This window comes from Cajanus cajan, chromosome 11 (genome assembly GCF_000230855.2).
Source record: "Cajanus cajan strain Asha chromosome 11, NIPB_CcT2T_4, whole genome shotgun sequence".
Lineage (NCBI taxonomy): Eukaryota > Viridiplantae > Streptophyta > Magnoliopsida > Fabales > Fabaceae > Cajanus > Cajanus cajan.
In genome coordinates, this window is record NC_138527.1 from 2,383,773 (window position 1) to 2,398,898 (window position 15,126).

At 32.3% G+C, this 15,126-nt stretch overlaps 1 protein-coding gene across 1 annotated transcript; it reads left to right on the forward strand.

The window, feature by feature from the left end:
• Positions 1-8,262: 8,262 nt before the first annotated feature.
• On the forward strand, positions 8,263-14,716 carry LOC109801595 (uncharacterized). The gene is made up of 6 exons (XM_020362705.3): positions 8,263-9,411; positions 12,304-12,359; positions 12,452-12,682; positions 13,160-13,448; positions 14,045-14,241; positions 14,324-14,716. The coding sequence occupies exons 1-6, from the start codon at positions 8,500-8,502 to the stop codon at positions 14,475-14,477; spliced, it is 1,839 nt and encodes a 612-aa protein (XP_020218294.1). The 5' UTR covers positions 8,263-8,499; the 3' UTR covers positions 14,478-14,716.
• Positions 14,717-15,126: the final 410 nt, after the last annotated feature.

A 15,126-nucleotide genomic window follows, 5' to 3' on the forward strand; every position in this document is an offset into this window, starting at 1 on the left:
TAGAAACTTTGTATGTGATACTTGCCACTATGCTAAACAGAAACGAATTTCTTTTCCTAACAGCGATTCGAAGTCTGTTTCCGCATTTGATTTGATTCATGTTGATATTTGGGGCCCTTGTAATGTTTCCTCTATGCATGGTCACAAGTATTTTTTAACTATAGTGGATGATTACACACGGTTTGTTTGAATTTTCTTAATGTGCTCTAAGGCCGAGACACGATCCCTTTTAAGGAAATTCATTATGAATGTTGAAAGACAATATGGGGTACAAGTTAAAAAGATCCGATCTGATAATGGGTCTGAGTTTATAATGAGAAGCTTCTATGAGGAAACAGGAATTATTCACCAAACCTCCTGTGTGGAAACACCACAGCAAAATGGCATTGTTGAACGAAAACATCAACATCTTTTAAATGTCACCAGATCTTTATTGTTTCAAGCCCATCTCCCACCAATTTTTTGGTCATATGCCTTACTACATGCTTCACTTCTCATAAACTGCATGCCAACTCCATTCCTTGGTAATATTTCTCCTTTTGAAAAGCTCCATCATAAACCATATGATCTCTCTGTTTTGAGGGTATTTGGATGCTTGTGCTATACCAACACTTTGACTATTAACAGGAAGAAGCTTGATCCTCAGGTTGTCTCATCTATTTTCCTTGGATTAAATCCAACACAAAAGGTTATATTACATTTGATCTTAACTCCAGATCCTTCAATATCTCTAGAAACGTAATTTTCTATGAGACTTGTTTTCCTTACACGGCCGAAAGCAAACCTGAATCCTTTGATGTCTTGCCACTACCTCAAAAAACTGTTATACCGTTCACCATTGAAAATATAGTCTCTCCTACACCAAGTAATAATACTCATTCTCCTATGGTTGAACCTAGTATTACCCCTGACACACCTATTACTAATGACACTATCACCTTGAGAAGATCATCCAGACAATCCCATAGACCCATCAAATTCAAAGATTTTCACACCTCTTTCCTATCATCAACATCTTCTCAAAAATCAGGAAAGCAATATCCTATTGGAGTCGTTCTTTCATATGAACGGTTGTCCCCATCTTATAGAAAAGCTATTATTAATATCTCTGAGAGTCAAGAACCAAGATCCTATATTGAAGCAGCAAAATATCCACATTGGATAGAAGCCATGAATTTTGAGATTCATGCTCTTGAGTCTAACCATACTTGGGTGCTTACTGATTTACCACCTAATAAATCAGCAATTGGTTGCAAATGGGTTTATAAAGTCAAACATAAAGCAGATGGATCTATTGAAAGATATAAAGCCAGGTTAGTGGCCAAGGGTTACACACAGATTGAAGGACAAGACTACCTCGACACTTTCTCTCCAGTTGCCAAACTTACTACTGTAAGGCTGCTCCTTGCCTTGGCTGCTACTCAAAATTGGTACTTAAAGCAATTAGACATAAACAATGCTTTCTTACATGGAGATCTCCATGAGGAAGTTTACATGACTTTACCTCCTAGAATTTACCATAATCAGCCACACAAAGTTTGTAAACTGCAACGATCTTTGTATGGCTTGAAACAAGCCAGTAGACAATGGTATGCACGACTCTCCTCTTTTCTCACCTCTCATGGATACAAGCAATGTTCCGCAGATTACTCTTTGTTTTTAAAACATGGTTTCAACTCTCTTACTGCCCTACTAGTGTATGTAGACGATATAGTATTGGTAGGAAATGACATAGTGGAAATTTCAAACATCACCCGATTACTTGATCTCACCTTTAAGATCAAAGATTTGGGTAACTTGCGATTCTTCTTAGGATTTGAGGTTGCAAGATCTTCTGCTGGTATCAATATCTGTCAGAGAAAGTATGCCATTGATATTTTAAGTGATTCAGATATGCTTGGTTACAAATGTAACGACCCGCCACGGTCTCTACACTTAGTGGAATCGCACTACAACTAGTTAACTAAGAGAATATTAAACTGGATAACACATACATACAGGCATAAATATAAAGATCGAAATAATTAAGTTTCTGTATATAAAATATAGCACCATATATGTACAGTCATCCCAAAATATTCCTTAGTGCCGGTCAAGCACTGACAAAAAAAATGTTACCCAGAATGGTAACTCAAAACACGAGACTCAGCTCCTCGTCTCACAACGATCATCTCTACTCCCAAGCTATCCCTGACCTGCTCCCATACCATGTATGATCATCGCAGTTCCACCACATGGAAAACAAAAGGGTAAGCTAGAATTCAAAGATCAATAATACAAGTACAGAATAAAAATCTATATTACACATGCATCCCAAATCCTGTTCCTAAGGAACCTTTCATCTCAATCAATCATTCATTCATCAAACATGAAGTCAAACACCACACTTCATCATATTAATAATCATGCAATGAATGCAACTCATGACAGATATGCATACATATCAATCATCTAATGCGTCGTCACGCATACACCTAGGAGATCTCCATAACAATAGAGCTGTACAAGTGACATTCCATCCTACCGAAACCACCCCAACCGTTTTCACGCCCAATGCGCCCGCTCGGTCACAGCTAAACAGGATATATAATCCTCACTCGGGTTTACTCGAATGATGTCACTTACACACTTGGAAGTCCTGATCCACCGTCAGGTATAGCACAGCTGGGTACGGGCTTACCACGACCTTGGCATGCATTAACCAAGTCAATTGTGGAGTTCGCCCACCGACTATCCGCAAGGATCCACGCACCTTCCCGAGTACTTGGTTAAGGGAATAACCCTCGACCTCATACCCCGCTCCAACACTAGCTAAGGACTTAGAGGAGACTCACCCAACCCAGTGGCCTATTTGAGCACCACTCTCCCAAATCCAGTGGCCTCCCAGAGCACCACTTTCATATATCAGTGGCCTATCCAAGCACCACTCTCAAGAGACTCTATGTGAGCTCTTCCAGTTTGAAATATTTTTCCTCTCCTCAAGTCCTAGGCTAGACTCATGCCATAGGCATCACATGCAATCATGCATCATACATCATAATGGTCTGCCCACCATCATGATCAACAACCATACACATGTCATAAGACATCACATGCAATAATGCATCATACATCATAAATGGTCTACCTACCATTATGATCAATACATACCATATGAACGTATCATATTCAAACATTCATATATATCATCACAAAGCATACATATGAATCACACCTCACCATACATCATATATCATACATACATGATCTAAAACTTCAACTTTAAACATGCATAAGCATCAATTCATTCATAAATATATTCAAGCACAGTGCCGTCAACTCGCGCCTGGCCTAACACCAACCCAAGAGCTCTAAGCTCTTCCACGCCTGACACGCTCAACCTGCGCCCAGCCTAAAACTATTCAGAGAGTTCAAAACTCTCATCCAAACTAACAAATTCAGCCACATGCAAACAATCTAGCTTCCCTTACCTGAAGATTGGCTCAGATAGCCAAAGACTGAACAAAAGTAGAATTTCCCCTCAAGGCTCAACTCGAAACTTCAATCCTCCCAAAATAAGCTTTCTAATCCAGAGACCTTCTCTCTAAAACTTCTCTCTAGAACCATAACTCCTCACGGCCCCCCCTCACCCCTATTTATAGGCAATCCGGAGTGGCCAGAACGGCCCGTACCGATACCGGAACGGCCCGTTCTGAACTCCCAGATCACGCACAAAATCCACGCCCAGAACGGCCCGTTCCGGGACTCATCCGGAACGGCCCGTTCTCCCTCAGGAACAGCCCGTTCTCCCTCCGGAACGGCCCATTCTCCCTCCGGAACGGCCCGTTCTCCTTCCTAGAACGGCCCGTTCTCCTTGCCGGAACGGCCCGTTCTCAACTACAATATGTAGTTCAATTCAGTAGTGTGGAACGGCCCGTTCCAGTTTGGGAACGACCCGTTCTGGGCTACTGAATCAGCCTTTTTTTATATTTTATTTTATTTTTTTTTTTTTTACAATGTTACAACAAACCTGTTTCAACTCCTATTGATTACAATTCTAAACTTCATCAAGCTGCTGGCTCTCCTCTCTCTTCCACTGATGCTTCTTCTTTTTGAAAGCTCATTGGCCGACTTATATACCTCACGAATACTAGACTTGACATCACTTATGTTATGCAACATTTAAGCCAATATGTTTCTAATCCCACAAAAACACATAACCAAGCAGCACATCGAATTCTAAGGTACATCTTCAGGCTTTTAGTGACTCTGACTGGGCTGGCTGCCTAGATACTCGAAAATCCATTACTGGCTATTCGGTTTATCTTGGTTCTTCTTTGATTTCATGGAAATCCAAAAAGCAAGCTGCTATCTCTAGAAGCTCTTCTGAAGCTGAATATCGAGCACTTGCAAGTACTGTTTGTGAATTACAGTGGTTGACATTCTTGCTCCAAGACTTTGCTGTTTCATTTACCAAGCCAGCTACTTTATACTGTGACAACAAATCTGCTCTTCATATCGCTGCAAATCCCGTGTTTCATGAGCGTGCTAAACACATTGAAATTGATTGTCATATTGTCAGAGAAAAGGTTCAAAATGGTTTAGTCAAATTGCTTCCAATCTCTTCTGCCAATCAATTGGCTGATATATACACATAAGCTCTTTCTCCTGCAGCTTTTAAATTCCTACATGTCAAGCTTGGAATGAATGATATTCATTCCAGCTTGAGGGGGGATCTTAACTAATAGTAGTTAGTTGATTAGCTTAGATAATTAACCATGATGGTTAACAACCAGTTAGGTTGTATATAAAGATATGATGACTACCTTTGTATATATGATATAATTCAGAATCAAATAACAGAAACAGTTTCTTCTCTATACTCTCTTTTCTTTTCAGATTCTTTGAGTCTCCTTTCTTTCGTTCATGGATTTTGCCATTGTTAAGAATTTTAGAGTTTTTTTTTTCTCTTTAAGAAAATACTGATTATGTATATGTTAAAGGTTCATCCCAAAAGAAACAATTAAAGTTACAATTAATTTTATTTATGAGCGTCTTAAAGTATCTATAGAAATAGTTGTTTTTCACTTATCAACATTATTTGGCTTTAGTGCTAGTAAACACTAATGGTTAGATTTTTTTATTACTACTAACATCAATGTTTCAATACAAAGTTGTCTAAATCAATAAAGGTTTAATGATATTAAAAGATACATACATATAAGACTTGACAAAGTCGGTAAATATTGCAACTTTTGACATTTTAGATTGTTGTTATTGGCATGTGTTTAAAATTAAAAGACAATTTTGTTGAATCTTTTAATTATGATTTTAGTTTATATTTGAACAAATCAATGTGATTATGAGTTTCTTTTAAAATGATAGGTTCAATTTGTCTTCTAACATCAAATATTATTGGAGTTCATCCAGTTATAACTTGTGATAATTTATAACTACTTGTTATTATGGCCTCTTGTTATAAAACCTGTGAATGTGGAATCATATGACATTAAGCATAAAGTTGACAAAATCACTTTAGGAAAAAGGTTGAAGACTACAACTTATACTAATTGAGTACCAACTAAATTGACCAAGTAATCACTTTCAAGTCTCAAGATTTCCAATTGAAGTCATACCTTATAAGCTTTACATAAGGAAATTGGAATTCTAAGTTGTAAGCATTCATCTTATTGGTTACTTTGGAAGGCCAAAGGAGTATGCATTATAATCCCATGTTAAAGAATTTTAAGATGAGATAATTGTTATTAAGTTCTTGGATGATATTGAGCTTAAAGTCTAAGGTCAAAGAACAAAATTTTTAAAGAAGAATTTGTGTTAATTTTTGAACAAATTCATCCCGTTGCTATTAATATATATAGTGAATTTGGATCATTGTGAAGATATTGTTGTTTTTCCTCACATTTAAGATAAAATTTTTATTTATGAAGGTCAAAATCATCTTCATGAGCTTGAGCTTTGCTACCTAATTTTATCTTTTTGTTGACCATTTAGGAGAATATAAAAATTATTTTAGACTTTTATACAGTATTTCTTAAAAAATAAAGTAAATTACACAATAAAAAATGATTTTACCAACTTTTAAACTATAAGAAGTTTCAATTCAGAATAATGAATTGAAACAATAAGTGGAGGCAAAGTAACAAACTCATACAAAATAATAAGTTTGAAACTTGTTCAATTATCAAAAAGTATCAAAGGCAATACATTGTTATATGCATTTTTATTCTTTATTAATATACTAACTTGTAGCCTTAACTTAGCATGTGGATTGTATAAGATAAATATCTTCTTATGTACTACTATAAATATACTAAATAATAAATAAGTATTTTTAAAATTTTATATTAATATTAATATTTATAATAAGTAAGTAATTTTAAATATATAATTTATAATAAATAATTTATGTTGTGATCAATGTTATTCTTAAATTAAAACAAATAGGAAATTGAGAAAATATTATCTATAAATGGAATGCAACTCACAATAGAATGAAAGAGTGCATTGAAAACTACTAGGTAAGAAAATAAGGAGAGTCAGAGTTTTATTATATAAGAAATTTAATTTAATTTATTATTTATTATAATAGAAGAGAAAGTAATTAAGAATTCATTCTTTAACTAATAGAAATTTTATTTTCAACTAACAAATAACAAATATTAAGGGATACAAATTTCAAATAAAATGTGTATATGAAAATGAGAAATCTCCTTTATAAATTGATATAGATTTATATTTTGACAACTTAAAAATTTAATATAATTATTATAATTAGATATTAATTTAATTAAACATAATAAATAATACTTTAGCATATAAAAATCAATAATAAAACTTACAAAATTAATTTAATATGTATAAAAATTATTAAATATTCTTTTGAAATAAAAAATATTATAAGTAAAGAAATTAATGATTTGATGCATTATTATTTGGTTAATTTGTTGGAGTAGTTTGTGTTCTCTATTATTCATTGAAAGAATCAAATTTAAATACATCACAAGAACTTTTTAGGGATGTAAAAAAATTCTTACCGGTGGAAATAAAATTCGCAAATGGGTAAAAAATAAATATTGCAAATGAATATTTGTGGGTTATATAGGAGTATTGATATATTTTATAGTTGTATATTAACGAGATAAATATGAAAATCATGATATGTGTACTTGCTAATATTCAATTTACATAAATATCCTTATATATTGACTTTATTGTGTTGAACCCGTTAATATTCAAATTCTTAACATACTTTCAACATTGTGTTGAATGTGATTTTATTAACTTTTATAATTTTATTTAGACTTGAATTTGATTTTTATTTCAATTTTGTTTGGACTAATAATAGTCAAATATTGTACTTTATTATCTATCATTTTGATTTATATGTAATTGAATATTTTATTTTAATAATTATTGTTTAAACTTTAAATTTATGTAATTCAGTGTTTTAAATTCGTTTCTAAATCCACTTATTGTGATTAGTATAATTGGGAGAAGTATTTAAATTTAAATTTTATAATTTTTAAATTTTATTATATGCAGATTTTATTTAAATTTTATTTATAATCTTTAATTTTTTATGCATATTTTATTTTGTAAATTTTTATAAATTTTTAGAAAAAATTATTACAAATAATTAAAATATATTATTAAAATATTTTTTAACAAATATATATCCAACAGAGAGAAAGCTGAGGACTAATACTTGAATCCGTTCCACCGTTGACATCCTAATACTCCCAACGAGAGCATTAATAGTTGGTGTGGGCATCGGGTGATTACCCCTTGTCATTTGTAAATAATTTTTTTTTCTTCTAAAATATAAGTTTTTTAAATTTTAAAATTTGAAACATTGAATTATTTTTCCATCACTATTTTGCCCTAAAGCTTATTTAATATATGAAAATTATTTTTTATTTAAATTAAATTAAATATATCAAAGTCAATTTTCAATAAACTTATTCAAACAAAATTCAATCTAATTAAAAATAATTATTAATTTACACATTTCTTTAGCTCAACCTCAACGTGTCCATCACTTTTAAGAAAAATAAACACAAATACAAAAATTTCTGCTCATCAATAATTTGAACAGGTTATTTAAAACCTAACGACATTATCCACTTTAAATTTAAAAATCCTAAATCATTTAAAATTCACATGAATTGTGTGTGGCAGGATCAAATTTTGTGATTCAATCCACACTCCACAGCAAATTAATTTACCCACTTGAACAAATTGAAAGCTTGTAAATAAAATACTAATTTACCATGTCTGTCTTGGTCCCTGTCATCTGACTAGTTCCTCGTACACTCCTCACTAACATTTGTCAACACCCCAAATTCTATCACCATTATATTTTAAATTCCTCTCAACTCAATCAAATCCTCCACAATAAAAACCGCACCCACAATCCCGTTTCACTCGTCCTCGTTTTCTTCGCTCTTCATTCACTCTCAAGTCTCAACGTTTTCATTCGCATCCCCTGTTTCTTTTCCAATGGGTTACCAAGTATTAGAACCCAACCCAGCAACACAAACCCCAAACGCAAAAACGCCGGAAACGACGTCGTTGCGCTCCCCTCGAAAAATTCAAAACAACGAAAACCACGCCAACAACAACAACAACAACGGTTACGTGACCGTTACTCCCACGCTCTCAATCGTGCAGCCTCATTCGCTTCTCCCGAAGCCAGTGCCGCCAACGGTTTCCTCCAGAAACGACGCCGTCGTTTCTTCCGACTTCGGGAGATTCCTCCGCCAGCGCGGCAACGACCTGTCGTCCGCGATTTCGCGAGGGATCTCCACGCTGAAGCAGGCGATCGACGAGCAAAACGACGGCGCTTTGAGAGGAGGAAAGCGAAACGACGTGACGGAGTTCAACCTGTCGGGGCTGAAGGTAATGGTGGCGACGGTGAAGAGCGACGCGGCGTTGGCGGTGGCGCGGGGGCGAGTGAGCTTCTTCTCGCGGTCGAATTGCAGAGAGTGCGGTGCGGTGAGAAGGTTCTTCAGAGAGAGAGGGTTGAGGTTCGTGGAGATAAACGTGGACGTGTATAGGGAGCGAGAGAAGGAGTTGAGAGAGAGAACGGGGAGCGCCACGGTGCCGAAGATCTTCTTCGGCGAGAGGCTGATCGGAGGGCTGGTGGAGCTGAACGCGCTCAGGAAGGACGGCGGCGGGGAGTTGGAGAGGCGGCTGAGGAATTGCGGCGGCGAGGGGCCGGCGGCGCCGGCGTACGGGTTCGATGAGGCGGTGGGAGAGGAGGAGGAGGAGATGGTGAAGGTAGTTAGGGTTTTGAGGCAGAGGTTGCCGATTCAGGACAGGTTGATGAAGATGAAGATTGCGAGGAATTGCTTCGGTGGGAGCGAGTTGGTGGAGCTTCTTGTTCGCCACCGTGGCTATGCTCCTCCCAAGGTACCTTCACTTCTTCCTATTATTTTTCTTAGCTTCAATTTCTAATTTTCTATATTTTAACTCGCTACATTTCCAGTACTAAATGTTTAATGATTATAATATATAATTAAAATCACACATATATAAATGAATATTATAATGTATTTAAATATATAAATTATATTTAAATTTTATATAATAAATGTTTTAAATATACGAAATATTTTTAATAACAAAAATAACTGTTCATATTTTCTATATATATATAAAAAATAAAAATTTCTTAAAAATTGTATCATAAGAAAACACTTTTTGGCTCATCTAAATCAACTGTAGATATTATTGTTAATTTTATATTTTATTATATATATATATATATATATTTGATTTTACCATAATTTTTCATAATTAATAATTATTATTATATTATATTTTTTTTTAAAAATTAAATCGTAAAAAAAATTCAAAAGTAATATGTTTTATATTTATATATAAAAATATTCTTTATTTGAATTTTTTTTTTATCTTTAAGTTATCATCACTTCTATCCACTCTAAATCTTCTTTTCTAATTGTTTATTCTATTTGAATTCAAATTTTATCTTTATAAAAATAATTGATTTTTAATATTATTTTTTATTATTTAAAAATTTAAAAATAAAATTATCTAAAAATATATATATACACCAAATAAAAACACATGTAATAGATAATGCGATCGAACAGATTCATTCATAACAAAATGATCGAACAGATTCGTCGTTTTTACCTGTGTGAACTAGTATTACTCCAACACTCCAATCGACCTGTCAGGTTACACTTTTAGTATTGAAAGTTTTTTTTTTCAGTTTTTAATTTAATTTTCTAAAGTTATTATTATTCGTTAAGTTTAAATAAATTTTGCGCTGGATTTATTTATTACGTCAATTTAGTTTTGATTTGATAATTTGACTTTGAAGCAGCGACATTTGTTTAACGTTTAATATAATATTTGATATTTTCTTCAACGTTAAAGTAGTTCCAAAGTTACTTTTTTATTTTTTTTTTCACCAGTTCCAAAGTTACTTAACAATTAAGAATTAATTCAGTAATATCTAATTTATGAGATTTAATTAGTTTTTCTGTTTGTTTTTGACTTTTGCTAGTATCTGATGATTTTCATTTATTTCCTTTTGGTAGTGATCACTGTCATTTATTAATATTTTTTAATTTTTAATTTCTACAGAAGATACGTTTAAAATAAGAGTTCATTCATAAACTAAATATAAATTTCATTTAAATTAAACAAAAAGTTAAAATCATATTTCCATAAATAAATATTTTTTTTTCAAATATTCTCTATGCTTTATTTATATGTATAATTTAATATTTTTTTGTTATGAAAGTTAATTTAATATTTTGTAAATAGTAAGGTGTAGTTATTTTTTTATTCACAAAAGAAGTATTTTTCAATTTATTTATGTTTTTTTTGGAACAATTCAAATTTCGTTTTTCATATATATATATATATATATATATATATATTATGAAATAAGCTTTATATAATCTTTTACTAGTAATTTTTATTAAAAATATGTTTTATTCATCGTTTATCATTTATTCAGTTAAAGTTATAAAAACAGAAAAGTTTAATAGTCAATATGTTGTGTTTTGTAATTTACTAAATTATGAAAAATGTAATAGTTTAATTTATTTTAATTTCACATGTCACATATTAAACATTTTTTTAGTAGTAGATAATTATCTAGTATTAAATAATTTTTAAATACTTTATTATAAAATTTTTAAAAAAATTTAAGAAAAAAATTATTAAAAAATTAATAAATAATAAATGAGCTTAAAAAAATTAAATTTAAGCTTAATTTAATCTTAATAAGTCAAATTAATTTAATCACATAAATGAGTCAAATTTAAATAATTAATTTTAGAAAAAAGTGAAGCCCAACATTCACACCCGAGTAAAATGTGTGTGAGTAAAAAGTGAAGCCCAATAAGTTATTCCCCAATAATTAATGCGCCCATGCCGAGACAAGAGTAAGAACGTAACTTGTGAATGCTTCGGTATAAATTTAAAAGTAATTATTTAAAATTTAAATATAATTTATATAAAAATAATTTGCTATTTTGGAGTATACATTATTTTTATAATTTAATTTTTTTATATATAAAAATTACATAAATTACATGATAATAATTAATAAAATATACAAAAGTTTTATATATATATAAAAATTGACGATAACGACAATCTATTCCGGTAACGGAGATACGTATAATTTATTTTAAATTTTAGTTTTATATAATAAATATTTAACCTGAATTGTACTTGTTAAAATACTCTTTAAGGAGATAAGTTCTTGAAATGTTTTTTGTGGAATAAATAAGTGTTTAATATATAAAAATAAATTTGACCATAAATTAATAATTATAATTGCATTTAATTTAATGAAAATTCACTAATTCATTTGGAAGTAGTACTGGTGCTCCTAAACTAATCGTAACGTTAAGAAAAAGAAAAAAGTAATCTACACATTGTAAGTAATGCACCACTCTTTTGCAAATTACACACGTATTTTATTTTGTTAATTAAAGTCATTTTTTCTGTTAACTGACAACTTTTTCAATTGTCGTATACTCATATTTATAAAATTGCTTTTAGTTGGGACTCGATTAATAGCTGCACCTTCTGGACTAACAAAATCCTACTTGTAAAGTTAATTGCTTTTGCCTGTACCAATACTCATTCACAAAAATAAAAATAGGCCATTCAGTTACTATTTCGTGATTTAGAAATTACATGCTACAGTAATAATTTCTAGTTCCTGAGAATGATGCATTGCTTTTAATGTTGCAATTTCAAACATTGGTCGACAATTTTGTTTCTCCAACTGTAACGTTTCCCCTAAATGTTTAGGCTGTTGAGATTGGAAAACAGTTATGCAAGAAGCACTTCATTCATCATGTTTTTGGGTAAGAGAAGAGCTTTTGAATCTAATGAAACTCCAAAGTACATTGCCGTGATTATTGTGTTCTTTCTTGTTATTGTGAACTTTGTTCTGTAGGGAAAATGATTTTGAGGAGGGAAACCACTTCTATAGATTCCTTGAGCACGAACCGTTTATCTCCAAATGCTTTAACTTCCGAGGTGCCACAAATGATACTGAACCGAAGGCTGCAGCTGCAGTGTGTGATAGGCTTACCAAGATTATGTGTGCCATTCTTGAGTCTTATGCTTCTGAAGAGAGACGACATGTTGATTATGTGGCCATTAGCAAAAGCGAAGAGTTTCGGAGGTATGGCACATGCAAACATTCTGTGGATTTTTTCAATATGCATATCGCAAACAAGGCTGCATGTCTTTTGTTCTCGTGTGTACCACTTATAGTTCATTGAGTTCCTGCTTCTTCAAAGTTTATTTCTTGCCGATCCATAATTTTATCATTGCTCACATCCCTTGTGAATTAATTATCTAACGACTGGCAGTGGTGCCAAACTATTATTCGTGGTAATAAAGTAATAATTTACAAACCATGATAAAATGTTAATCATATGAGTTGGAATAATTTACAAGACAATTCCTTGTTGTCTATGCTAAACTTGTTATTTTTTCCCTGCATCATCTCTGTGCTCACTGTTTTGTTAAGAATGCAGTTAACTTTTAATCAAGTGCATGTACTTTTGATATACTTGTAGAGAACAAAAAAAGGAACTATGTGCCACAGTTATCATCTTTTACGTATCTGAAGTTAATTTCTTGTTTCTAACTGCAGGTATGTAAACATGACCCAAGATCTGCAGCGTGTGAATCTCTTGGAATTATCAGAAAACGAGACGCTTGCCTTCTTCTTGAATTTGTACAATTCCATGGTCGTCCATGCTATGATTAGAGTAGGGTGTCAAGAAGGTGTAATTAATAGGAGATCCTTCTCTGATTTCCACTATTTGATTGGAGGCCATCCTTATTCTCTTAGTACTATTAAAAATGGTATCCTCAGAAGCAATCGGAGGTCACCATACTCCTTTATCAAGCCCTTTGGCACAGGAGACAGGCGCTTAGAGGTATGCTTCTTTTTATAGGGTTTTGGATAATTTCATGTCGGTTGGTTGGTTGGTTTAAGCCTTACTATTAATGAACAAGTAAAAATTTCGGGACACATTAAATCAAATTCCTTATATACTTTTCACCAAGTTTTCAAATCAAACAATGAAATGAATTTTTGTTTCTCTGACATTAAATGGAAGATCATGATGCTGACTAAACCAAAGTTTCTCCATGTCTTTATTTGATTTAGGAGCTTGATGGCAACGAAGCAAGAAACTTGGTCTAAATGTTGTCTTAAAATAAATCACTAAAGTCAGCCTAATAGTGGGGTAGAGTTTGAGTACATATTTTTAAAGAGTTTATAATTAATATATTTTATTAAATTAAGATAAAATAAAAAATCTTAATTAGAAGTATTTTAGTCTAAAAACAATTGATATATAAGACAATATGATCTGGATTTTATACAAAAGAACAAACAATTTTTTTAACTTGAGTCTTATAAATAAGAATGGAGGTAGTTTTTTTTTTCCCGTTATTTCTAGTAATTCCTTCCTCATAGAAATAACTTACTTTCATTAAGAAAGATTAACTTGTTCCAACCAAACTGCAGCATGCTCTTGTCAAAATGAATCCGTTAGTTCACTTTGGACTTTGTAATGGCACGAAGTCGAGCCCAAAGGTGAGATTTTTCTCACCTTATAGAGTTGCAGAAGAATTGAGATGTGCTGCTAGAGAATTTTTTGAGAATGATGGAATTGAAGTGGACTTGGAAAAGGGGACCATTCATCTCTCTCCAATTTTCAAGTGGTAAGCAGTTTGTGAATTTATACAGCCTTGGTTTTGATTTTCAATTTCTAGCACTCTGCTTAGGAAATATTTATATTGGCAGGTACTCTGCAGATTTCGGACAAGAAAGAAACATACTGAAGTGGATAATAAATTACTTGGATGCAAATAAAGCAGGTCTTTTGACACATCTCTTAGGTGACGGTGGCCATGTTAATATCTCATACACGAGTTATGACTGGTCAATAAATTCCTGAATTATTGTGAACGGATTTGATTCGGCTCCTTTAGCAGCTGAATTGACCAGATATTTGTTGTACATATTTCAGATTTTGATTTGTTAGTAGTGTCTAAAAGCGATAGTTCGAGTGTAATTGATACCAAAACAGAGAGTTTAGAAGAGGTGTTTCTTTTTGTCTTTTTGATCGTATAATTTGTAAACCAAAACCAGGTGCAAATCAATGATGCGCAGAAGTTTTAGTTTGTACTGTTTTCAGCCTTGATTTTGTTTGATGTAGCTGTGAAAGTAGCAGTATCTAGATGACAACGACCAAATTCTTGAGTTTTTACCTGCTTGAGATTTAATAGTTCAGTTTTTAAAAGCTGGACTTCTAAAATTGCAGTTCAGTACAGTGCTGAACTAGCTGCACTGCTGAAATAGACTTGTAAATCATCTGATTATCTTTTGAATGCGCATAATCTTTTTAAAAAATGTTAGCTTGGGAGTTTTTTAACATGTAGCATGTAAGATAGCACAACGTGCATGCAAGATAGATGAAATCAACAATTACCAAAAACTGATAGTACACATTTCACTGATTACAGAAAGAATTCTTATTCCATGGCATCAAGCACGAAAACAATCTTTAGTGTCCCTATAGCACTCATGAACAGAAAAGTGAGTTA

Bases quoted from the DNA above. Each gene is read 5' to 3' on its own strand.
- LOC109801595 (XM_020362705.3), top strand. From the start codon at position 8,500: ATGGGTTACCAAGTATTAGAACCCAACCCAGCAACACAAACCCCAAAC. The intron at 12,360-12,451 runs GTAAGAGAAGAG...TTTGTTCTGTAG, and splicing joins TTCATTCATCATGTTTTTGG to GGAAAATGATTTTGAGGAGG. The intron at 13,449-14,044 runs GTATGCTTCTTT...ACCAAACTGCAG, and splicing joins CAGGAGACAGGCGCTTAGAG to CATGCTCTTGTCAAAATGAA.